This window comes from Heteronotia binoei, chromosome 2 (assembly GCF_032191835.1).
Source record: "Heteronotia binoei isolate CCM8104 ecotype False Entrance Well chromosome 2, APGP_CSIRO_Hbin_v1, whole genome shotgun sequence".
Lineage (NCBI taxonomy): Eukaryota > Metazoa > Chordata > Lepidosauria > Squamata > Gekkonidae > Heteronotia > Heteronotia binoei.
In genome coordinates, this window is record NC_083224.1 from 205,258,297 (window position 1) to 205,282,839 (window position 24,543).

Sequence of the window (24,543 nt, forward strand, 5' to 3'; positions counted from 1 at the left end):
GTAAAAGGGAGCAGGGCAAGAGGACGGGGCTGGGCATTGCCCCACGCAAGCCCCAAGACACTTGGCCCACCTGCACAGGTGGCTTCCTCTCCCTGCAAAATAAAACTTGCAGCTGCAGCTCCTCCCTCTTGTTTACCCATTGAGACAGCAGCTTCTCTCTCCCCACCCCCCAGAAATTTGCAAGCAGCTGGGACAGGAAGCCACTCATGTTTGGCACTGTGGCATGAAGGCTTGGGGCCTGGCTTGGGGCAGAGCTCCCCACTTCCACTGCCTGCTACTCCTTAGCACTGGGGCAGTATATCATCTGGACCTGGACTCAGCCACAACCAGCAGCAGGACCCCTGATACCCCACCGTGAGCCTTGGCAGTGTCCCATCTTCCCAGCTTACTGTAAAAGGCTTACTTTGGGAGGACAAAGGGGCAGGGTTGAGTGAGCCAGCAGCCATGGTTCAGAAGTCGCCACTAGCAGGGGAGGTCTCAAGACAGGTGTAAAGGAAGCCGGTTGGGCCAGCTACAGCACGTCCTCAACAAGGCACAGGGCCACTATCCAGGAACTCACCAGGTGCTGGAAGCAGGTCCTTGAAAGTCAAACTGCCCATGTCTGGCTCAGCTTCCAGCCTTTTATTCTTCCCTGTTCAGTCACACCCCTCTTCCTCTTCCCTGTCACTGCCTGCCTTCCCAGCTCAACTTCCAGCTCAAAGCATGGGCTGGCCAATTGAGCAAAGGTGGGGAGGACCCAAGGGTGGAGAGCCAACCCTGCTGCCATGCTCCTCAGGGGGATTGGCCAGGCTATTTCCCCAGCCCCCCTGGTGAGGCGCAATTCAGTCTTTGACCAATCTGTTGCCCATGCTTCAGGTTGAAAGCTGAGCAGGGAAGGCAACCAGCAAGAGGGAGGAGGGGTGTGATCATTCTGGGAAGAATAAAAGGAAACAAAGGAGCTGAGGTCAGGGAGGAAAAGAGCTGGGAGCTTAGTGATTGTGGAGCAGAATACTAGCAGAGAGGAAGAGGAAGGAGGGGATGGGCTTGATCCAGTCCACAGGCTGTTTTGTTTGATACCTCTGAGGGCATCTTCCTTTCCATTTGGACTGGCTTTTTCAGCAGTGAGTGTGGCCATGTCACACCACAGTTTGATGCATCCTCTTTTTGTTTCCCACCAGGTCACAGTGTTGCCGCTTCTGGTCGGAACTTTTGGGTGAGCGGCCTTGCTTCCACCACCCGAGCAACTGACTTGAAGAACCTCTTTAGCAAATACGGAAAAGTAGGTTTTGTTGATGGCTGAATCCTTTCAAGACCCCAGAGCATTTTACATGAGGCTGCTCTTGAAGCTGCAGCTGGCATGAAACGCAGAACCTGTTGGTTGAGCACTTTCTGCCTACTAAGCAAATCAGCTGAGTATGCTCAGTCAGCTATCTTAGCTACCAGCTTGCTTCATATTCCTCTGGCCTTAAACTGTTGCTCTTCATAAGTCCCTTGGCATTAGTTAAGGTGAAGTCAGCAGGGGCCAGAAATAAAGCTGCTTTTGCTGTCTCACCCATTCTCTAGATTTGGCTTCCAGATGATGTGAAGAAGACTAATGCTCTATGGAAGGGATGGAAGTGGTGTAAAACCCCTCCCATTCAGAGTAGCTTTGATAATCATTTGGATGTCTGGAGATCCTCTGATTTATGTGGAAGTTGGTTTCAGTGTTTTTTTGTGATACTTATAATGGATTTTAAATGGAGTATTATAATTTTGCATGACAATTGCTGGTTGTCACTGTAAACCACATGTGTGGCAGACTAATAGTATAGAAATTATCACTTTGGAAAAGTGGTACAGAAATTTTTAAAACCAGTACTGAGAATTGTTACACTGAGAGTAGAGCTGTGCAACAGTATTCCGTTTCCCTCCATGTTCAATGCACTTGCTTCCTTTTCTCGAGGTGGTTGGCGCAAAAGTGGTCACCAATGCTCGCAGTCCAGGCTCCCGGTGTTATGGTTTTGTGACTATGTCTACAGCAGAAGAAGCCACAAAATGCATTGAGCATTGCCACAAAACGGAATTACATGGGAAAATAATATCTGTTGAGCGAGTAAGTGATGTCTTTTTTGTCCATTTTTTAAAAAACCAATTGTTCTCCCTCTTACTCCTCCAGGTGTACAAACATGCACATTCCTAACATTTTACTTCAAGGATTTCTAACAGTTGTAATTCATTTTAGGCCAAAAACGAACCTGCTGCTAAGAAGCCCTTGGAGAAAAAGGAAAATGAGGTGAAGAGTGAAGGATCAGCCAGTGACAGGTAATACACTTCAAGGGGTTTTTGTTTTGTTTTGTTTTTTGGTAATTCTTTATCTGCCTAGAGCCCCAGCAGTATTTGAAAGTTGTGCACCACATCTTCACAGAATTTTTGGAAGAAGTTAATGCACTTTTTTGGAACGTGGAGAAACTCTGTTATAAAACTAAGAATAGGCTCCTGCTTCCTTTACCCTGATGTCTAGATAAATCCAGATTGAAAAGACCTTGCAGGAGTTCTTGTAAAAGGAGGCAGATCTGATTGACAGTATATGTAAAACTGCCACACCAGAGTTTGTGTGCCTCACATTCCCTGTCTCCATTCTGAACTTCAAAATATTGTAGGTCTCTCACCACAAAAAAAAGTGAGAAGGCAGACCAGAAAGAAGATGCCAAAAAAACTGAAGAAAAGGATGAGAAGGGAAAAGAGGAGATGAGATCTGGATCAGCGGACCAATCTAAGACCCCCAAATCAGGTGACCTACCAGGTTTTGTCACTGAAAAGAAGGTTAAATAGATGGCAGCTGTGGGGGGTGGGGTGGGGTTGGAATCTGGCAACTCTGGTATTCCCTAGGCCAAGGATGTAGTCTGGGAAGCCCTCGGGTCAAACCTTGGCTCTGCTAAACAAATTCACTTAGTACTGGAAGCTGCTCATTGCTTCTACATTTTCATTACACTGCAGTAATGCAACTGTAGCAGCAGCTCTCCAATGTCCTGAGTGCAAAGAGATCTTTCCCAGCCAGCTACCTAGAATCATAGAATTTGAAGGTACCGCCAGGGTAATTTAGTCCAACCCCCTGCACAATGAAGGCTATTCAAATATACTTTCCCCTAAGTCCGCAGAATCATGATTGCTGTCAGATGGCCACCTAGCCTCTGTTTAAAAACTTCCAAAGGAGAGCCCACCACCTCCCAAAGAAGCCTGTTCCGCTGAGGAACCACTCTGTCAGCAGTTCTTCCTAATGTTTATCCAAAAACTCTTGGTTTAATTTCAACACATTAGCCCTGCCATCTAGTGCAACTGAAAACAACTCCACACTATCCTCTATATGACAGCCCTTCAGGTACTTGAAGATGGTGATCATATCACCTCTCAGTCTTTCCTCCAGGCTAAATATATCCAGCTCTTTCAACCTTTCCTCATAGGACTTGGTCTCCAGACCCCTCACCATCTTCATTGCCCTCCTCTGGACACATTCCAGCTTGTCTATATCCTTCTTAAATTGTGATGCCCAAACCCGAACACAATACTCTAGGTGAGGTCTAACTAGAGGAGAGTAGAGCAATGCCATCGCTTCACATGATCTAGACACTATACTTCTGTTGATACAGTGCAAAATCACATTTGCCTTTTTAGCTGCCGCATCACATTGCTGACTCGTGTTCAGTGTATGATCCACTAAGACCCCTAGATCCGTTTCGCACATACTACTGCCAAGACAAATCTCCCCCATCCTATAATTATGCATTTGATTTTTACTTATGAAATGCAGAACTTTACACTTATCCCTGTTAAAAATCATTTTATTTGTTTTTGCCTAGTTTTCTAGCCTGTCGCAATCATCCTGTATCCTAACTCTGTCTTCTACTGTATTTGCTATCCCTTCCAATTTAGTATTATCTGCAAATTTAATAAGCATTCCGTGTATTCCTTCATCCAAATCCTATAGATATAAAGGCCAAGTCGTTCTGGTAACAACTCACCTACCCTCCCTTTGACTGAGCTGCATGTCATTCAATCCCTTTAGTCCCTGGACAGACAAGGAGTGGGCCACCGGGGAAGCTGCCTTCACAGTTGCTAGACAACCATAGTATTCCAAGCTTGGTTCTGTCTGTAAAAGGCAAGGAGAGGAAGCCCTTTCCTGGCCTTTTTTGGCCTTTGAGAGAGAACTCATTGGGCCAGGTCCTGACTAGGGTTGCCAACTCCAGGTTGGTGGGAAATTTCTGGAGATTTTGTGGTGGAGTCCGCAGAAGCCAGAGTTTGGGGAGGGGAGAGCCCTCATGCTCCAAAGCAGTTATTTTCTCCAGGGGAAGAGAAATCTGTTTGGAGTTATCTGGAAAGATATCTGTTGTCTGGAAGAAGGCAATTCAGACTTGTCCCAGTGTGTGAAATAACTATAACACAACAGGCATGCCCCTTCACTGAAGAATTCATCCCTCTTTCTTTGAAATCCAAATTGTAAAATTTCAGGCACTAAACATCTAATGCTGGTCCCAAGTAATATAGAATTCATGGCTGTGAAAAGTAGGGGTGTGCACTCACACAAAAATCACCTCTTTTTTTTTAGATTTGGGTCCATTGGACCCCCCAAAATATCAGTATTTCCCAATATTCCCTAATCCCAATATCAGTATGATATTGTGATTCAGGCAAATAATTGGGAAGCCTAAATTTATTTGTTGTTTGGGAATGCCTTCTCTAAACAGCAGCAGCATGACTCAGCAATATAGCTGACCTGAATAAAAGCTGAATTTTATTCAGGCCAGCTATATCAGTAGCCAAAACATCCTCTGATCTGCAATTGGCTGAATAAATACCCCAAAATTCTGGTAAGGTATTTTTCTGTTATTTTTCCGGTTCAGTTTATACCAAATGCACACCTCTAGTGGATAGCTGACTCTGTTTAGCTGAGTTATGCATTAAATGCCTAATTTTACACCTGCCAACTTTTATGCAGGAAACAAAGCTACAGAAAGGACTGTGATAATGGATAAATCCAAGGGTGAACCGGTTATTAGCGTAAAGACAACAACTACATCGAAAGATAGAGTAAGTGAAATAATTATGATAATGAAGTTCTCATCAAGTGCTGTTTGTTCATTTCACTTGTGTCTATTTCATTGAAGCTATTACAAGTCATTTTCAGCAGCACAGAAAGCTTGATCCCACTGGATTATTAGGTAGCCAAATTTTTAAATTGCTTGAGCATTCTTAGTGCAGCTGAAAGAAGATGAAGAAGATATTGGATTTATACCCCATCCTTCACTCTGAATCTCCTTTACTTTCCTCCTCCTGTGAGGTAGGTGGGGCTGAGAGACCTCTCCCAGGAGGTGCCCTTTCAGGGACAGTGCTGCAAGAGCTGAACCAAGGCCATTCCAGTAACTGCAAGTGGAGGAGTGGGTAATCAACCCCAGTTCTCCCAGATAAGAGTCCATGCACTTAACCACTACACCAAACTGGCTCTCAAAGTGTAGTGGCTGACTAAGTAGTCTGGCTCCTTCCTCTGTCCAAAGGTTCCAAATCATACTGGATGCATTCACATGTTGGATTCTTGCTGCCACTGATGGAATTGTCAGATGAAGGACAGGAGACCATTAGGTATCCCTCAAGCATGTCTGAACGCATTCCCAGCCATGAACCCCAGAAGAAAGGCAGGAAGCAGCTGTGACCCCTCCACCATTCCTGAATCTATTTCAGCAGAAAACCCCTTCTCCAGGAAATAACTTTATATCCAGTTTTGTGTGAAATCTTTATTACTCTTAGCTGCTTCATAAGCCTGTTTTTGGCTGAAAGATAGAATGAAAACATACATACACACTGATGCCTTAAATTTTTAGATCACCAAAAAGATACTTCATGGGACCGTAATGGTTGATGTTTGCTTGGCTGATCTTGGTTTAGGCACTTTAATGCAAACTGGAAGCAAATTAACCACAAATGATGCTGTGGGATCCCTTGGGGAAGATGATCTGGACCATGCAATACACCATTAGTTTCTCTGTCTCTGGGGCTGTAAGAGGAGTATTGGGATACAAAATTCTGGGGGCCCAGGGAGGTGTTTGGAGTGCCAGAGGAAAGTAGCAACATCTTTGTCCTCATCAAGCAAATTCTGCATGTTGGGGAGAGGTGGACTGTGAAGGAATCATCATTCAGAGGCCTGTGCTAGCTCTCAGCAGGCCTGCTGGACAATCTCGGTTGAGTTGGTAGTCTAAAAATATCACAGTTCACATTTCCAAGTGACCCTAGGTCCTGTTTGTGTGTTGCTACATCATACTAAAATAGTTGGATCTTCTTAATGTTGGACTTTATTTCACTATAAAGAATTGTAAATCAAGTATGTCCTAATGCACGCTGGTCCTTTTCACAAATAACTTCACCAGAGCTCACAAATTTAGGCTGAGCTCTTTCTTCTCTATAAATGAGCTGTTCTTTACCAAAGAGGGGGTAGGCAAACAGATGTTCTGTAGCTATGAAGCATCAAAAGGCTGAGAATGACAACCAAGCATTGAATCTTTTCTTTTCAAGCAGATTGACTAAATAAAAAAATCAGACTTATGGTGGAACAGAAGATTTTGTTGGAAGGAATGTGTTTGGATGGATGCATGGTTGTATACGTATATTTGTGTGTGTAAGATTTCCTTGAAATCATGCTTCTAAAATTAGTTTTTATTATTTTGAATGTTAGAGTGTCAAGAGCCAAGATCGTAAATCAGAAAGCAGGGAAAAGAGCAGAGAGAGGCAAGGAAATGTGCCGTTTGACAAAAACAAGGAGCAAAAACGTCTGCGAGAAATAGAACATCGGTAAGTTCATAATGCCAATACAATTTACAGTCCTTTTCTGCAAAATTTTACCATGCTCAAGTCCTGCTTTGTTTTGGGTTTGTTCATACTGCTTTCCTAAGGGTTTTGCCTGCTCGGTGTCTTCCCTTAGTCATCCTTGTGGGCCACTTGGAGAGGGAAGAAGAAGGGGCAGCTGCTTCCCTATATCATCTGTCTCAATTTCTCAGACAGCAGAAAATCCCTGGTATTTTTGTCTGTGTGTACAAACATAGAAGGTGTGCATATTTTTCTCAGAGAAGGCATACACTAGTGAAGGCTGGGCAGGGATGTGTTGTTTTTTGTTGTTTTCCAATAGCTATGGATGGTTTTTAAGTGATGAGAAGCCTGTTTGGCAGAGTCTGAATCTGTAAGGTGGGATATAAATACATGTTCACTTATAGTTTTTATTTGCAGAAATTTGCATGGCACTTTAAAAATGTGTGTCCAGCTGGTGGCTGTGCTCTCTGACAGCAGCTTTTCCCTACTCTTCCAATTCTCCAAGGGAGCAGGCAGCAGAATTTATATCCCACTGCATGGAGGAAAAGCAGTGTCTCTTCTTCTTCCACAGCCTTTGCCCCTGCTCTTCACCTTATCCATTCTCAGCAAGCAAGGGAGAGGGATTTTCCTAATGCAGGCACAGTCCACCTGTGAGAAACCAGAGCCAACCCTGCTGGCAGCTTGCTGGTCTTGGCTGTTGGCCTCACCCCCTGCTATGCAGCAGGAAAGGAACAGACTTTGCCTTCATTTTTTGTAGCTCCAACATCTGTTCAGCCCTCAGCCTGGAAGAAGAATGACAGCAGGCCCCTGTGGTGACTTACAACAGGTGGCTCAGCAAGGAAGAAGGCCTGTTCATGGGAGCTTCTGCTGCAGGGTCTGCCACTCTCACCTCTTGGGTTCTTCTGTTAGATACCCAGAAATGTAGGAGGTGGCGTGCGGGTGCTGGAGTGAGATGAGGGAAATGCTCCTTCACAGTTCTCATGTTTTGCCCAAGGATTTTTCCACGCAGTATTACAGCACACCACTTCCTCTGGAACAGGGTAAGTAATCTCTCACAAATCCCTTCTGTGTTCTTTCTCCTGCTCTCCGCCTCCCCGCTTGGGGTATCCTCTCTTTGAGGAGGAAGCCAAGACACATAATTGCTCAAAACTTGCCAGAAGATATCCAGCTAGAGGAGAACTATTTAAAGGAGACACTCCCATTCTTATCCTGTCCAAAGCAATCCAAGTTCTTGTGCGGGAGCTGCTGGCATGGTTTTAATGTAGACTCCAACATGGGAATTCACCAGAATGTTTTTCCAGGACTGCCCAAACAGAACTCTGTGTTTTTTCCACAAAATAAATTGTATCCAAGATACGTCCAAAGCACTCAGCAGTCTGATCAGAAAATTCACAAGTTTCCTTCTGACTTATGAACAGTCTGAAAAATCTCCGTTGACATCTCAGCAACTGCACATTCCTCTCTAAATTGGCGGCACTCAAATGTTATGAGCTGAGGTTTTATTTCCCAGAGTTCACCTAGTTGCCAGATATCTTGGGAAAGGGCTCAGTGCATTGGCTGAAGTGGCAGACTTCATGGCAAGCTCCTCCACAGACTGCTGGATGCTCTCATCAGGGCCTTGGCCTCTGACATTGCAGCCCAGTCAGTACAGCAGCAGGAGTGACTCAAGGCCATTCTGTCAACTCTTCCTGCAGGAACAAATTATTTGATGACTTCTTTGGCCTTGTTCATGTTGGAGACCAGTGACTATCTTTCCTCATCTCCCCCCACCCCACCAAGAGTTTTTATGCTTGTCATCCCAACAGGAATATTTCTTGTTATCTGCATGGTCTGGTCCTCACTATTAAGTTGAATCCTCATTGTCTGAATCCAGCTGAGGAAGTAAATGGAAAATCTTCATGTGCCGTGATAGTCATCACTGGTCAGAGGAAGTTTTCTGCTGTTTCCCATGTACTGGGAATCTTTAGCCTTGGAGGCTAGCAGCAGTTGACTGAGGCTGCACTCTGAAACTGAGGTACGTTCCATGTTCCACAGTCTGGCCAAAATCAGGAGGTAACAGGCATTGTTGATTGTGTACTAGGCACAGAAGCCATGGCATCAGTTCCAACACTAGAAGGATCCTCTGGCACGTTTCCAGTATTTTTTGAAGAAAGGCTAGAGTGGAGAGCAGTTGAGGAACTTGACATCCAGAGGAGGAACCTCAGGGGAGTTTTATCTGGAAAAATAGACAGAAGCATTTCAGTGAAGAGGTTTCACAGGATCTGATTGAACTCAGAGTGTACTTTCCTACATCGTGTTTGTCCCAGCTCTCTCAACCCCTGAGGCTCATGTGTGACATAAGATAGCATCTGTACCAGGCTCTCCCATTTCACCCCTCTTCTGCCCCAAGATTTACAGCAGAGAATGTTTCTGGCAGTGCATTTCAGGCCACAGAATGCACAGGTACCAATGCCTTGACAAACCACCTGATCTGGTCACACTTGCAGTCCCAGAGATGCAACTTTTACTTTTCTTTCTTAGAGCATCATTAGTTTGTATTTAATAGAATCAAGATATCTTTGCTTTGTTTAGAGGCTCCATTAAGAGAGTAATGAACAAGGATCTCTCTCTATTCCAAGAACTAGAAGAGAAGATTGGTCTAGTATGTGGCAGCAAGAGTCTTAAGTGGGACTTACAGCAAGCAACATATTACCGTAATGCTTCATTATCTTCATTTTTCTGGCTGCCATTCAGGGCCTGGGACCCGGGTAACTAAAGGACCACTTCCTGCCTCTTCACTTATTTAGATATTCAGGGTCTTTCTTTATGTCTCCTTATGGTCTGAAGTGACGTGGATTTCTCCACTGGAGGAGGGCCTTTTAATAGTTTCCCCCAGGCTTTGGAATTTTTATACTGCCTACTTAAGTGTAGTGTGTAGATGACTGGGGAAGTGTAGATGACTGGGGAAGGCAATGGCAAACCACCCCATAAAAAGTCTGCTGTAAAAACACCGTGATGCAACGTCACCCCAGAGTCGGAAACAACTGGTGCTTGCACAGGGGACTACCTTTACCTTTTTAAAAATTGTCTTTACATACAGTTAGCCTCCGTGAATGGCTTGTTATCAGAAAGGTAGGGTGAAAATGGTTAAATTTAAAATGAAAGAGTTCCTTAAGATTCTTCCAATGCTGTGTAAGAACCTGGTACTAAAATCTGCTAAACGTTGGTGTCACCTGCCAGATTCTGTGGTGGTCTGTATGAGGTTCTGTTCCTCACCCCTTCAGTAAATATTGCTGTCTCAGTAGCACTGTATGTTTCTCAAGCAGTCATTCCTCCATTTGTGGCTGTGTCATGGTCACCTGACTGGGGAAATGCAACGTGAAGGAGCCAGAATATCAAGGCCCAAGATCATTTGTCCCTCATGGATGCTGATCTCCTCACCTATTGGACAGATCAGCCCTGTAGCCATACTTTGACAGGATGGCTTTGCCAGACAGCTGTCTCTGCCAGTTCCTATGTAACTGAAACATAGTATCACTGATTCTGGCGGACTTTAAGATGAAAGCTTCGTCTCAGCAGAGTACACCCATAGTTTGCAGCATTCTTGAGCAGATTAATTGAAGATCCTCAACAGGAGAAATAGACTCTTCATCCAGATACTTGCTCACTTCAGGAACACCCAGATCATTAACTTCTTTTCTTTAGTGGCATTGCTCAAAATTCTTGGAGGGCAGGAGCAACATACAGTGTGGACTCAAAAGAAGCCTTTTCTTACCTTCTAGGAAGAGTGGTGTGGGAAGAAAAGCCTTAACAGCTGAAGTAATAGTAGCAGTTCCATTCTGGTCTTGGAAGCTATTGTTTTCAGACCAGATGGACTTCAGGAACCTCAACCTGCAGCACTTTTTGGGGACTGTGCTTCATGGCATAAGTTGTCCGCATTGGGGGGGGGGGGGCGTGGCATGCTCAGCTGAGAGGAAGACGCGGTTTGTTTGAGCTCCTGGTGGAATGCTAAAGGGAATTAAGAATTCCTTCTTCTGGAGATAAAAAGGTCAAAATAAGCCTTGAAGACATTAATCTAAATTGGCGTTAGTTGCGAAGTGGGAGTAAAGCTGTCTGGAAGTTGGAGAGAGGACAAGGTTATAACTAATTGGTGTGCTGAGAGAAACGGCAATGGCGACTTCAGACTCAGAAGCAGAAAGTGAAGATAAGGTAATGAAACCGAAAGATTTTCAATTAGAAGTAAAGAAAGCAGTGGAAGGAGCCAAACATAGCATTATTAAAGCGGTAACAAAGATAGTGGATGAAAAAATAACTAATTTAGCAGAGGCCATTGAAGCTATGGCAGAAACTGTAATAGTGCATGGGAAATGGCTCAGTTAAATGAGAAGAAAATTAACGTTGCAAAAACAGTCCAGACAGCTGAAAAAGCAAAGTAAGTACTTTAAAGATAAATTGATGGACTTGGAAAATCAGGCCAGAAGGTCAAATTTGCGGTTGAAAAATATTCCAGAAACAGAGGACATGGATAATGTGATTGAATGGATGGCTAAAATGCTCCCGGACTTAGGAATTTCAAGGGAAGTTTTGGACCGTATTCATCGAGTTGGGAAGCAGACAGCTGAGTGGAGGCGGCCTAGAGATGTGGTAATGTGCTTTGGAAAATATATATTAAAGGAGCAAGTGCTTAAAGACATGAAGGCCTTGGACAGGCACGATAAGTTACTGTATAATGATAAGAAAGTGTTGGTTTTTGAAGATTTATCACAGGAAATGATTAACAGGAAGAAAAATTTAAGAGTGTTTACTAAGGTGCTGCAGGATAAAGGAATGAAATACAGCTGGAGAATGGCACCCTTTGCTCTGAAAATGTTGCATGAAGGAGTAGAGCTGTTTGCAGAAGATCAGAAGCAGATGGAGGTGCTATTTAAACGAGTGGGACTGCAGCTGCCTTAGGATTACAAGCAATTACCTGACTGGGAGTCAGAAGGGGAAAATAATTTGGAAGAGGAAATGAGAAACACTCAAACAAGAAAAAAAAGAAGGATGAAAAAAAGACTTGGGACTTCAGGGAAAGGACTAAGACTAAGAAATGATTAAGGAAAGATGGGCTAAGGAAGAAGGAAAGAAGATAAAAGGACCGGTATAGCTCAACATGAACAGGTTTTTTTTCCTTTGAGTTTATAGTTTGGGAGAGACGTCGTTTTTCTTCCCCCCCCCCCCCCCATATGGATGTCAGTGGTAGCTGGATGTTTGTTGTGTTTAGTGGTATGAATGGGAAGGAGAGGTGTAGATGGTGGCTGATTGGGATGATGTTGGTATGTTTGGTTGGTGTGATTGGGGTATGGTTAGATGATTGGGATCTAAGGGGTGAATGGGTGGATTATGAATGGAGTAAGAATGTGTGTGAATGCATATTGGGAAGAATTTTTTTTACAAGAGATATGCCACGAGCATTGGCATATTGCAACTCACTTGGATGGTTAGAGCGGGTAATGGAATGTAGGTGGTGGGTAGATAAGCAGCATCAGGTGGGGTTAGTTAAGGATGGTTGGGGATTAGAATTCCAGGCTGGTAGAGAACAGAAGAGATATGGGAAAGAGCTATGGTTAGGTATAACATGACAAAAAATGTTAATGTTACATGTACAACTCTTAATGTTAGCGGGCTAGGAAATCCAGTGAAACGGGCAAGAGTTGGAAGATATATTCAAGAATTAAAAGCAGATGTGGTGTTTCTGCAGGAGGTATATAATGGGGAAGAGAGATGAATTTTCCTGGATTTGGGAAAGGTAAGAAATTTATTGCTCCAGGCTCCTCGAAGAGCAGAGGGGTGGGAATAGTATTTAATTCTAAAATAGATTTTGTTGAAGATAAAATAATGAGAGATAAGGATGGCAGGTTTATTTTTGTACAGGGTCATTTGGAGGGAGAACCGGTGGCTTTAGCTTCTTTTTACCTCCCTAATGTACATCAGTTGAATGTATTGTACAGATACTTGCAGAAGTTTGAAAAATTTTCGCCCTATACTAAAATAATAGGGGGTGATTTTAATATTAACTTGCAAGGGAAAGGCAATGTTAAAAAAGAAAAGGCAGAGAAATGTAAAAGAATGTGTGGGAAATTTGGTCTGCTAGAATTATGGATGGAAATGTTTCCTAATGATGATGTATATTCTTTTTACTCTGCCGTTCATGGAATTTATTCAAGATTGGATGGAATCTGAGTCTCTCAAGAAATGAGGAATTGGGTAAAAGATATGGAGATTGGAATGATTAAGATTACTGATCATGCCCCTGTTTCAGCCTTTTTAGGTCATTGTAATAGACTTTATAACTGGAAGTTTAATCCATGGTTAGTGGCCGATGAAGAAAGTAAGGGTAATATTAAAAATGCAATGGAAAAATATTTTGAGGAGAATAGGAAATCAGATACTTCATTAACAATACTATGGGAAGCAATGAAAGCCACTATTAGAGGTGCGTGTATATAGAATTTGGTGAGATTGAAGAAAGGGAAAGATTAAAGAAGTAGAAGAAGAAGTTAGATTATTGGAGGAGAAATTAGGAAATCTAAGGAGGAGGAGGATAAAGAACAAGTAGTTAGGAAAAGGGAAGAGTTCATTATATTGGATGTTAATAGGACTACGTTAAAATTATGGTATAATAAACAGAAGTATTATGAGTTTGAGGGGAAAGGAGGAAGAATTTTAGCAAATAGAATTAAGAATTTTCAGGTCAGGAAAACTATTAAGGCAATTAGGAATGATATAGGGTTTTTGGAAACTGAACCTAAAATAATATTGGAGAATTTTATAGAATTTTATAATAAACTGTATGCAAATAAAGGGATTAAAAATGACGATATAGAAAGATTCTGTGAGGGGTTGGAATTTTTAGAATTAAGGGAAGATAGTAGAAAATAATTAGATAAGAATATAACTGAAGAAGAAGTTAAGATGGCAATAGATTCTATGAATATGCAATCTGCACCTGGACTGGATGGTTTTAATGCGGTATTTTATAAGCATTTTAAGGATATATTGGTGCCTCATGTGACTGAATTGTTTCAAGGAATTTTGGATGGATCTCCTACACCGCCTGCATGGTTGGAGTCGAGATTGGTGTTAATTCCGAAACCTGGGAAAGATCAGACTAAGGGATTCATATAGGCCAATTTCTATTACAAATATAGATTATCGAATATTTGCAAAGGTTATGGCAATGAGACTTTAAAAATGTATAACACAATTGATAGGGAAAGATCAATTTGGGTTTATGCCTCAAAAGTACTTAGTAGAGGCAGTCAGGAAGGTGATGGGTATGGTTTATTTAGCTAAAAATAAGGATTTGCCACTTACGCTTTTGGCGTTGGATATTTATAAGGCCTTTGATTCTGTGGAGTGGACGTATAGGAAGATTATATTTCAAAAGTATAGGTTTGGGGAGAAATTTCTAAATATGATTGAGGCGATATATTCTAAATCTAAGGCGTTGATAGGAGTTGGTGGATCAGTAGAGGGATATGTTCAGGTAATGAGTAGTATGAAACAGGGATGCCCATTATCCCCTATGTTATTTATTTTAGCATTGGAACCGTTAGTGAATAAATTTAAAAAGGACAAAAGAATTATAGGCTTTGAAGTTCCAGGTAAAGGGAAAATAGATGGGAATCTCTTAACAATGTATGCAGATGACATGATGGTGACAATTAAGGATGTGGAGCCCGCAGTGGCTCCTTTAAAAAAGATATTACAGGAATTTGAGGAGGTGTCAGGGTTAAAAGTGAATTTTTCAAAATCTTCAATGATACGTGTTAATGTAAAACCAGGTTCACAATTAGCAGCTTCAAAGATTTTGGGTATTCCCATAGCAAATAAATGGTGAAATATTTAGGGGTAAATATTCCTAGGAATATATAAAAAAAATTGAGTATAATTATAAAAGAATCTGGAGTGGAATTCAAGCTAAGATGAGAGATTGGAGGAAGAGGAAAGATTCAATTAGTACAAGGAATGCTATGGTTAAAATGTTTTTAGTTCCTAGGTTGACTTATTTTTTTTATGTACTGCCTTGGCATATACCAGAACGCGTACTGAAGAGGTGGCAAGGAGGAATAGATAGATTTGTTTTTGCATCTAAGAAACCAAGGACAGCTAGTAGGTATAGATATTATGGTATTAAAGATGGGGGATTCCCAGTATAATTTATTATTATGATGCCTATCAATTAAGGCATTTAATGACTTGGTTGGAGGGAGAGTTAGGAGAAGAGCTGAACGGGATAGGAGAGGAAAAATTAGAGGTAATAGGAGGAAAGGAAAGTTTATTTGATAGAACGAAAAGGAGAAAGAAGATAGGTGATAAATTATCAACTTTTATGGGGCCCAGTAGGGTATGGGAGAAGTGGGGAAAAAAAACTTGCTCCGGAGATATCATCTATTATTAAAATGTGGTACTATGATAAATTTGCTCCATTAAGGGGATCATTGTCAAAGGAAGTAGGAGATAAACTGAAGAGGCTTACGATTCGAGAATTGAAAGAGGTTTGGGGTACAGATGGGATGAAGAAAGAGGAGTATAATTTTTTGAATAATATTAATTGGTTGTTAAAAAGTCAAATCTCCTCATTGTTGAAGGAGAAAGAACTTAAAAATATTGGTAAAAGAATTAATACTCCCTTTGAAAAATTGGTGAAAGAGTATGGAGAAGATAAGTCAAAAATAGTTTCGAAATTGTATAAGATTTTATTAGGTACAGGGAAATCTCCAAGAGAATTTTTGAAGGAATATTGGGAAACAGATATTGAAGAAAAAAAAAATTAGATGAAGATTGGGAAAGGATTTTTAGATTACCTCCTTTTGTCACAACTTCTAGATTAATGCAGGAGCAGGGATTAAAGATGATACAGAAATGGTATTATACACTGATTAAGTTGTATTATATTTCTAAATCGGGGAGTAAAAATTGTTGGAGGAAATGTGGAGAAATTGTAACTTTCAGTCACATGTGGTGGGATTGTCCTTTAGTGAAAAAGTTCTGGGTTCAGGTTGGCATAGAGATGACAAAGAAGAAGAAGAATAAGTATATCTAAAGCAATGGCATTTATTAATTTGGATGGTCTAGGGTTAAGATCAAAAGAGGATAGTAAATGGATTAATTTGATGTTAGTAGCAGCAAGACAAGTGATAGCAAGGAATTGGAAAGAAGCTGAGGAACTGACAATTAATCATTGGAGGGATAAAATGAATAATATAATAATTTTGGAGTATTTAACGATGAAAATACGAAGAATGAATGGATTAAAGGTTAGGGAACAGGAGGAGGGCTGGTTTAGAAAGATGGTGAGGTATTTGGAAAAGGTTAAACAATTTAAGATGATTGGTTGGTTAATAAAAAAATGAATGGATAAGTTTAAATAGACTGATGGAGTTGTACTTGGATGGAAAGTAAATGGTTATAAATATATGGAATATTATTATGTATCTATGGCCTGGGATTCTCAGAGGTGGAGTGGTGTTGGAATATATAACAATAAAATTTATTAATCAAAAAAAAAGTTGTCCGCATGGAAATTGAGAAGCTGTGCCTTGTAAGCAAGGGATATTCTACAGATGTGGTCTGAACTATGCTGGCCTCCATGTGATCTTGCACCAAGAAAATTTTCAAGATATAAGAAGGTGCACAGAGATCTCCAACTTTGTTTTCTGGATCAGATACTTCAGGCTTTCTCCAATGAAATCTGGATCAGGCATTTGGACTGGCCATCCTGAAGAGTCAATCCTCGAAGTCCTAAGGTGGAGCAGGAAGGTGTGCCCTGTCTTTCCGTTCATGCATTAGACTGTTCCTCAACCGAGCCTTTCTTATTAGTCCATCCTCTAGAAGTATATTCCCATTTTCAGCATTAAGAACATTTACAGTACTCCTCTTTCAATCATCTGAGAACCATAGAAAGTTTACATAGGATAAGGTGGTCTTGGCAACTCCAGCTTGGCAGGCTAGGGAGAGAGTGGGGCTTTCTATTAGAAAAGAGATGTACACATTTCATGGTAAGATGCTTCTGCATAGTGGATCCATTATGTTTCCAAGAAACAGTTCAAGAGCCAAGAAACAGTCAGTCCTTACAATCCTGACTGGTGACAAACACAGAAATATGCTGTGCCTTCAGCATGGACAGGAGGAGGTTTATGGAACTGAGTTGTTTTGTCAGTCTTTGTTTCAAGAACTAGGATTGGGAAGGGGTGGGGGTCACAGATTGTCCAGGTCACTTCTCAGCAAATAGATAACTGAATTTTGCTGACTGGCCAAAAAACCCACATGAGTATCCACAATCCCAGGTGAGTCTGCTGCCTCTCTGTGTGCAGTGCTAGAGATCTGTAGCCCAAGAAGGCATTGTGCTAGCATTGAACACACACAGGCTGAGAGCCATGCCTTACCTGCCAGTGGTCGTGAAAAGTGCCATCTAGTCACAACCGAGTTATGCTGAGTTTCTGATCGGGCTAGCCTGAGCCAATATCCTGTTTAAATTAAACACACACACCCTACATACTACTACCCTACACATACTACTGGGAAATGTTTCAGATTGCCACTTGAGCCACACCGACCTTTTCACTGGCATTTAATTCTTTTGCATCTGTTCTTCCTTTTTATAGGAGGGAGGATCCTGCCTGAGTATCATGTCTCACCCACAAATGTGGCTACTGCTCTTTGGCATCCCTTGGTGGCCTGCTCTCCTGCTGACTGAACAAGAACAGGAAGTTGGGACTGTTGTGGTTCCCTTCTGTTTAGTAGGCAGGAGAGCAGGTGGGTCCTGGGTGCTGTGTTGAAACTTCGGGTGATGTTGCATCTGGATGGATCTGTTTCCCTTTTCTTCTCCCCCCCTCCCTTTCCAGGTCAAAGACGCTGGAAGAATCCCTTCTGTGTTTGGCTTTTTGTTCATCCTTGTTAGGGCTCTGGACTTTATTATCTAGATTTCTTTTTAAATCTAGATATTTTTTTGTTAACTTTCTCAACTTGAATCCACATCCTGAAACTGGGAAGTTACCATCCTCCAGATAAAACATTAAGTTTGTTTGTTGGCCTTCTATCAGCCAGGGGAGGAATTAACCCTTTGCTGCCTCTTCTGCTTACTGCATAGAAGAGGGCTTTATGGTAAGTTCTGTTCTCTGAAATCTGGAAGCTGTGTTTGAGTTAGTTAAAACCAGGCCTGTAATGATTTTTGTGCAAGTTGAAGGATAAAGCAGAGAAGGGGATAGCTGCATATACCACCTTGAACTTCTTGGAGGGATGCAATAGAAATGAATTTTGTGATCTTGAATAAGCATGGTTTTCTTTTGCATAACCTGGTTTCTGCTTTCACCCGGAATCACTGGCTTGGCATCCCTTCTGGTATCTTTTTCAAACAGTTTGGGGCAAGGCATGAATATTTAAGGTAAAATTGCTGTGTTCAAAGGCGGGGTATTAGTAAATGAATGTCAGTTTTGTGTCTAGTTTTCTTCAAAGTTTTGGAATTAGGCTGTTTTGCTTTTTGTAAGCTGAATGAAGGCAGTAGTAAACAAAGGTATATGAAAAAGCCATCTCTCTTCTGGGAGGGGGTGCTGATGTATTCCATCTGCCTCCTTAAGCAGTACACGGGAGCGTCGAGAGAAACAGCAGCGCATGCAAGCCATCTGGGAGCAAGAGGAACGAGAGAGGCTCGAGATTGCCCGGGAGAGGCTGGAAATCGAAAAAACCCGCCTGGAGCGGGAGCGGATGGAGCGAGAGCGCCTGGAGCGGGAGCGCATGCATATTGAGCATGAACGGCGACGGGAGCAGGAGCGCATCCAGCGTGAGAGGGAGGAGCTGCGGCGGCAGCACGAGCAGCTTCGCTATGAACAAGAGAGGCGCGTGTCACTGAGGCGGCCATATGACATGGATGGGAGGTATGCTTTGTTGAGTCATATGGGAGTTCCCTAGTATGTCAGATTTTTGTGTGCGCGCGCATGCGAACCTTTGCACACAGAAGTGCATTTAGAAGGTGGCTACATCTTACCACTCGCTCAGCTAACTGTGGAGCCTTCTGCCAATAGAAGAGGGTTTTTCACAGGGGCCTCCATATGCTGAGTGGTATGGGAAAGTAGTATGAGAATGGACTACTAACAGCAAGGCTGTGGATTTGAGCCACATGCTGGTCATCCCATACGGAACAAGAATCTTGCAGTATTTTAGCTTTTCATGGAGGCATAGGTCTCAGGGGCTATTTATCCCTGATAGCTGGAGGGAATTTCTGTAATCAAACATAGATACCTCTAAATTGCCAAGCGGCAAATGAGGACAATGCTGTGGCCATGCTCAGATAGTGTTGCAAATAAAGAAAACCACTAAGAGACACCATAAATTTTAAACAACAAAACAGTGTAATGTAGTGGTCAGTGGTGTTCTGACAAAGCTTGCACTTAGAACTTCAAATAGACAAGAGCATGTACCAAAAAGACATTCACAGAAGACAGTTCAAAAACAAGGAGTAACAATATTCCAGTATTTAGTTTGTGGAACTAAAAGAAGCCCTTCCAAAGACATCTGACCTTGATATCAAGACGTTTCATTTGTCTTTCTTCAGTTTGGAGGCTTATTTATCACTGGAACCCAATCTTTATAATACATTCACAGGAGACCAACAAGGTTCAGAACATATCTGTTAGATTTCCAGGTTCTCTAATTCTTAAACATATCTCAATAGCAAAGAGTGGTTCATACAAAGTGATGCGATCACAGGGACCATACTGTCCACAGAAGTTATTCCTAGTCTAATAATATTTGTGTGACAAATAGTTTAGGGAATTGGCATGTGTACCCCTCTTAATGCCTCTCTTAGAGAGGCTATGTAGCACTGCACACCAAGTAGTAATTTAATGTCCGCGTGGATGTCTCTGCTTGGTGATCTGGGCTGCTCTGCTGCAAAATTCAGGACTTGAGGAGAATTATTCCAGTCCTTCAGTTTCCAAAGTGAGAAGGACATAGTTGTGCCCTGAAGCTTTGAGACAGGCGGTGAGAAACATACCTCCAGAGCCAGAAACTCGAGACTAGGAAGAGAACAGTGCTCACTTGATGAAATGCATGTCAATAAGCTGTTGCTACCCCTAGTGATTGAATTGCAGCTGCCATTATGAGCCCTGATCAAATCATGGAGCAAAGGAATTAAGATGAATGTTTGATGCTGTGATTCAGATTGTTCAAAAAACCACACTAGACTGATGGGAGAGGCCATCTTTCCTTTGTTTCATCAGTCTCTTTGTTTTTTGTTTGTTGCAATAGCATCTGTTTCCCTTGCTGGGTCTCATCTTTTATTAGTGTGGTGAGAGCAAAGTAAGAGAAGTTCCTGTCAATTTCCTTGCAGGCGAGATGACCCATACTGGCCAGAGTCAAAGCGGATGGCAATGGATGACCGCCATCGCTCGGATTTTAACCGCCAGGACCGGTTCCATGATTTTGACCACAGGGATCGTGGGCGGTACCAAGACCATTCTCTAGACAGGTTATCCAATGAGTGAATGGTGGTATCTCCTCATGTTGAGGGCCTTGCAAAAAGAATTTGGAATGGGGAACATACTGTCCATTATGTTTGGGAACATTCTAGTTAAAAAGGTGGAGATTTTATTTTTCAGGCCTTCACAGTGCAGCATTTTGTTAACCAGAGTATCTTTTGTCATGATATATGGGATAGGGGGTAGGGAAGGATCTATAAATTAATAAATTACATAGCAGTCTGGAATGCACATGGAAAAGCAGTTGCATTCACTGGGAAGGGAAAGAACCTGTCTCTGATTGCCAGAGCTACCTTTGGACTCTGTGAAGTGACAGACATGAAGCAGCTTCATAGACTACATAGGGGAATGTGGTATTTATTCTCTAGCAAAGGCTACAGTAACAAAATGTGTATGTAGTCTGAATCTCTTTTTCTGTTCAAGAACCACAGAAACAGAAACTTAATAGTATTGAAAATTAAAATTGGCGTTGGTCTGAATTGACTCTGCTTTTTTTCCCCACCAGGAGGGAAGGATCACGAGGAATTATGGGAGATAGAGATGGGCAGGTAAGCCGTATTTGTTGTAGGACTTTAAGGGTGAAAGCACCTAAAAAGCTCATGCTAATCCCCCTCAGAGTGTTATGTAAGATGGGCGCATAACTTGTAGCAAAATCAATTCTTGTTTCAATTTAAGAATTCCTCTAAAAAAAATTGTTGGTTGGATGTCAGTTGCATTTGCTGAAAAGAGCCAGGTTTATTTCTGCCCTTAAAGAAACCTATGTACTGCAGTCAGAATTAATGTATCCAATTTAATGGCTTTCGATGCATTTTGCATTGTTTGGTAAATGAGACAAAGAAGAGGATTTGCAGGATTCAAAGATTCAGACTTATAAGAACAGGAGTGGAAACTGGGCTTTAAGGATAGGCAAATAACGGCAGACAGGAACACCTGGCTTCCAAATATTGCAGAATGTAGCACACAATTGAAGCTGCATTGAATTTGAGTACTGTGGCAAAGTTAGAGCCCAGTAGCACCTTTAAGACCAACAAAGTTTTATTCGGGATATGAGCTTTCATGTGCATGCACACTTTGTCAAACAGGATGACTGTGCATGCACATGAAAGCTCACATCCTGAATAAAATTTTGTTGGTCTTAAAGGTGCTGCTAGACTAATTTTGTCTCATTGCTTTAGACCAACACAGCTGCCCACCTCAATTTGAGTACTGTTAGCCAGTCTTCTGAAAATGCATATCCAAAAATTTTCCTGAATCTGTTGCTCTAATTTAGCATCTTCAATTTCACCTGTTTTATTTATTTATTTAATCAAATTTATGTTTTTTCAGAAACAAAATTTTAGAATTGTATACTGTAACGTTTTTGCCTCTTTTTTCTGAGACCCTTATATGTAACACCTAAAGGCATTTTCCTGTAGTGTTCTGAGGTGCTATGTTTTGTGTTGCCTTCCTTAGTCTGCCTACTTATTTTTGCTGCCACCAAAGGCTCTCAACTGCAACTTCTTAGCTGAACCCAAAGAACAGGATGGCTTAGTAATATTTGGTGGAATGACAGAATGGCCAGCATATGGGTAAAAGGGGACTCTTTACCTAAATAAAACACTTCCTCCCCCCCTTCCCTTTAAACATAATTACAGGTTATTTAGAAGTATAACAGCATGGCGGTTTCAGCATGGTTCATATTGGTAATGGCTTCAAGATAGGTACAGTTCTTCTTACTATAAGGCTCCTTTAATAGAGCTAATTTTTAAGCTGATTTTTCTTATTTGCCACTTAAGCTAATAACTTCCACTAGGAACACAGATTTCTCTCACTCCCTGCAGCACCTCACTCCATCTCTTCACCCACTCAACTCTCTTCCTTGTCTCTCTCACACACAATCTCTCTCTACAACCCAGTCAATCTGCTTCCCAGGGTACAGCTACCATCCAATTGTGACATGCTTTGATCACTCACCTAGTTTCTCCCTCCTTCTTACTCTAGAAATGTACATTTTAACACACATGGAAAACCCCACATTAAATCGCAGAAATAAAGCATAAAAATATTTTCATAGCAAAACACCACCCTATCGTATCTTAATTTTATGCCGGAATAGCAACAACTAGTTTATTTGAAATACTTGGTTAAGAGAAGTGTGGTTTAAATGTTATGTTCAGACAAATTCAAAGTTTTTGTGTGGAAAGGTTTTGTTTATAACTTAAAGACAATCATTCAGTTGTGGAAACTCAAGAAGGGTGCAAGTTTCTCTGCCAGCCCTTATCAGAGGGAAGGCAAGAGCAGAGATAATGCTGATCCTCTATCCTCTTCACTCTGCCAGCACTATGCAGATGAGCGCCATGGGAGACCAGATCGGCACTCACGAGATAGCTGGAGCAGCTACGGTTCTGACCGGCATATGAGCGAGGGGCGGGGCATACCCCCACAGTCTCGGTGAGTGGTGGCATACCCTGTCACATTGCTTAAATTTTGGTTAACATTTTACTCACAGAATCTCTAGCTTTCCTCACCCCAAAAGATAAGGGCAGGGTATAAGGTTTTACAAACACAGGTCTTGCCCAGAATTAAAAGCTGACCCTTGCACCACCCTGTCCTAGGCTACAATTAGCCAAAGAGATATTTTTATGCCATTCCAGGAAGATACTCACCATTGGCCACCTTAGCTGTCCAGCATTTGTCTTGACAGGAGCTTCCAGCCTTCCTATGAGGATCCCAGGCCATTTATACTGTTTCAAGTTAGCAGCCCCTTCAGCAGCTCTGAAGATCAAAGAGAGCTGTACAGATGCAAGAACTGACTGGTTTCATTTGCTTCTAGTGACACTCCTCTCTCCAGAAGAGGGCTGCAAGATTCTGCAGTAGCTGCAACAGCTTAGCTATCATTGGGATCATCCATAAAAATGTTAAAAATTGCCTTTGAGGATCAGACCAAGCATCTGTTTTAGTCCTTCTGCAATGGTTCCAGCAGCATCCACCTTGGTGCCAGTGTGAAATTCATAAAGAATGACTTGGATCTTCTTCGTGGTCTCTGTGCTTCACACTCATGGGATAGAGCGCCTGCGCCAATCCCCGAATCGGTACCTTAAAAGCCTGGGATTTTTTCACGCTCGGCCCCAACAGGCATGCGCAGGCATCCCAGTGTGCATGCTCGCCAGCGCCAGCGCGAGGATCCTGCCAGTTCCTTTCTGACCGCTGCGCTGAGAGGATCTCCTTTCATTTCCCCGGTTGGTAAAGTAATCTTAGATTGCTTTTTTCCTGTTGTATATAGCCCGTTTGTTATTTTCTTAGTGTAGTTAGTTAGTTAGTTAGTTGTTAGATAGTTAGTGTTGTTTAAAAAAAAAAAGCTTGTTGGACTTGCCCTTCGGGGCTCAGTTTTTCCCCCGTGTTTTCCCCCTCCGAGACTTTCCTGGGTGGGGGTTTTCCTGGGCGTCTATGGAAAGACATTGGGGTTTTTTTAAGAGGTGCCGCTCCTGTGGGAAGAAGATTCTCCCCCCCCCCCCCCCCCCGAGGGCCATTTCCTCTGTCTGGGCGAGGGCCATTGTGTCGATTCTTGCGCACACTGTCTGAGTTTCTCCAAGCAAACTCGTAAGAATCAAGCGGCGAGGCTTTCAACGGCTTTGGTCGAGTCAGCACTTCGTCCTCAAAAGATGGCATCGGGCCCGTCGGTACCGATGGGTGAGGCCGTGGCCTCGATGGTCACATCAGCTGAGACTTCACTGATCAGGACCGAGATGCCGGTCGAGCGCGGGCATTCCACGAAATGGCCTTCTGAAGGGTCAGTGGACACCCCGGCTAAGAGGCGTTGGGATGACTCGGGGACCTGATCATCCGCACCGAAGAAGGTGAAATCGAAGGAGAAGCAGAAGAAGAGACCATCCCTCACCCCTTCGCATGACGCTTCGACATCGACAGCTCCACTGAGGAAGATCTTGGCGTCCCTGCGTCATAGCCCTTCGGTGTCGAGAGGCAGTGCTTCGCAGCTGCGCCTATCGGCATCAGAGCAAGAGATCGACCTGACTCAGCGCTCCCACTCTTCAGGGTCCAGGCGTCTCAATGAGAGCGACTTGGTCTCGGAGGTTGGCGCCAATGGAGCCTTCGGCACCAATGGATCAGGAGAGAGGCCGGAGAGAGCTGGAACCAACTACAGTAGCTCGTCGCTTCCCACCGCTTCCACCATGGGAGCAGCGCCAATGGCCTCCTTACGCTTATCCCTACGCACTGTACCAATGGTACCCTCCTC

The 24,543-nt window shown here is 42.6% G+C and overlaps 1 protein-coding gene across 1 annotated transcript in view; it reads left to right on the forward strand.

The window, feature by feature from the left end:
* Positions 1 to 24,543, forward strand: part of LOC132567212 (scaffold attachment factor B1-like) — a 46,088-nt gene that overhangs the window by 12,848 nt on the left and 8,697 nt on the right. Inside the window, exons 9-18 of the mRNA XM_060232899.1 lie at positions 1,158 to 1,258; positions 1,922 to 2,071; positions 2,201 to 2,280; positions 2,619 to 2,749; positions 4,952 to 5,043; positions 6,680 to 6,795; positions 18,411 to 18,707; positions 20,162 to 20,299; positions 20,815 to 20,857; positions 22,627 to 22,739. Of these exons, the coding sequence (XP_060088882.1) occupies positions 1,158 to 1,258; positions 1,922 to 2,071; positions 2,201 to 2,280; positions 2,619 to 2,749; positions 4,952 to 5,043; positions 6,680 to 6,795; positions 18,411 to 18,707; positions 20,162 to 20,299; positions 20,815 to 20,857; positions 22,627 to 22,739 (1,261 nt within the window). The remainder of the gene's footprint in view (positions 1 to 1,157; positions 1,259 to 1,921; positions 2,072 to 2,200; positions 2,281 to 2,618; positions 2,750 to 4,951; positions 5,044 to 6,679; positions 6,796 to 18,410; positions 18,708 to 20,161; positions 20,300 to 20,814; positions 20,858 to 22,626; positions 22,740 to 24,543) is intronic.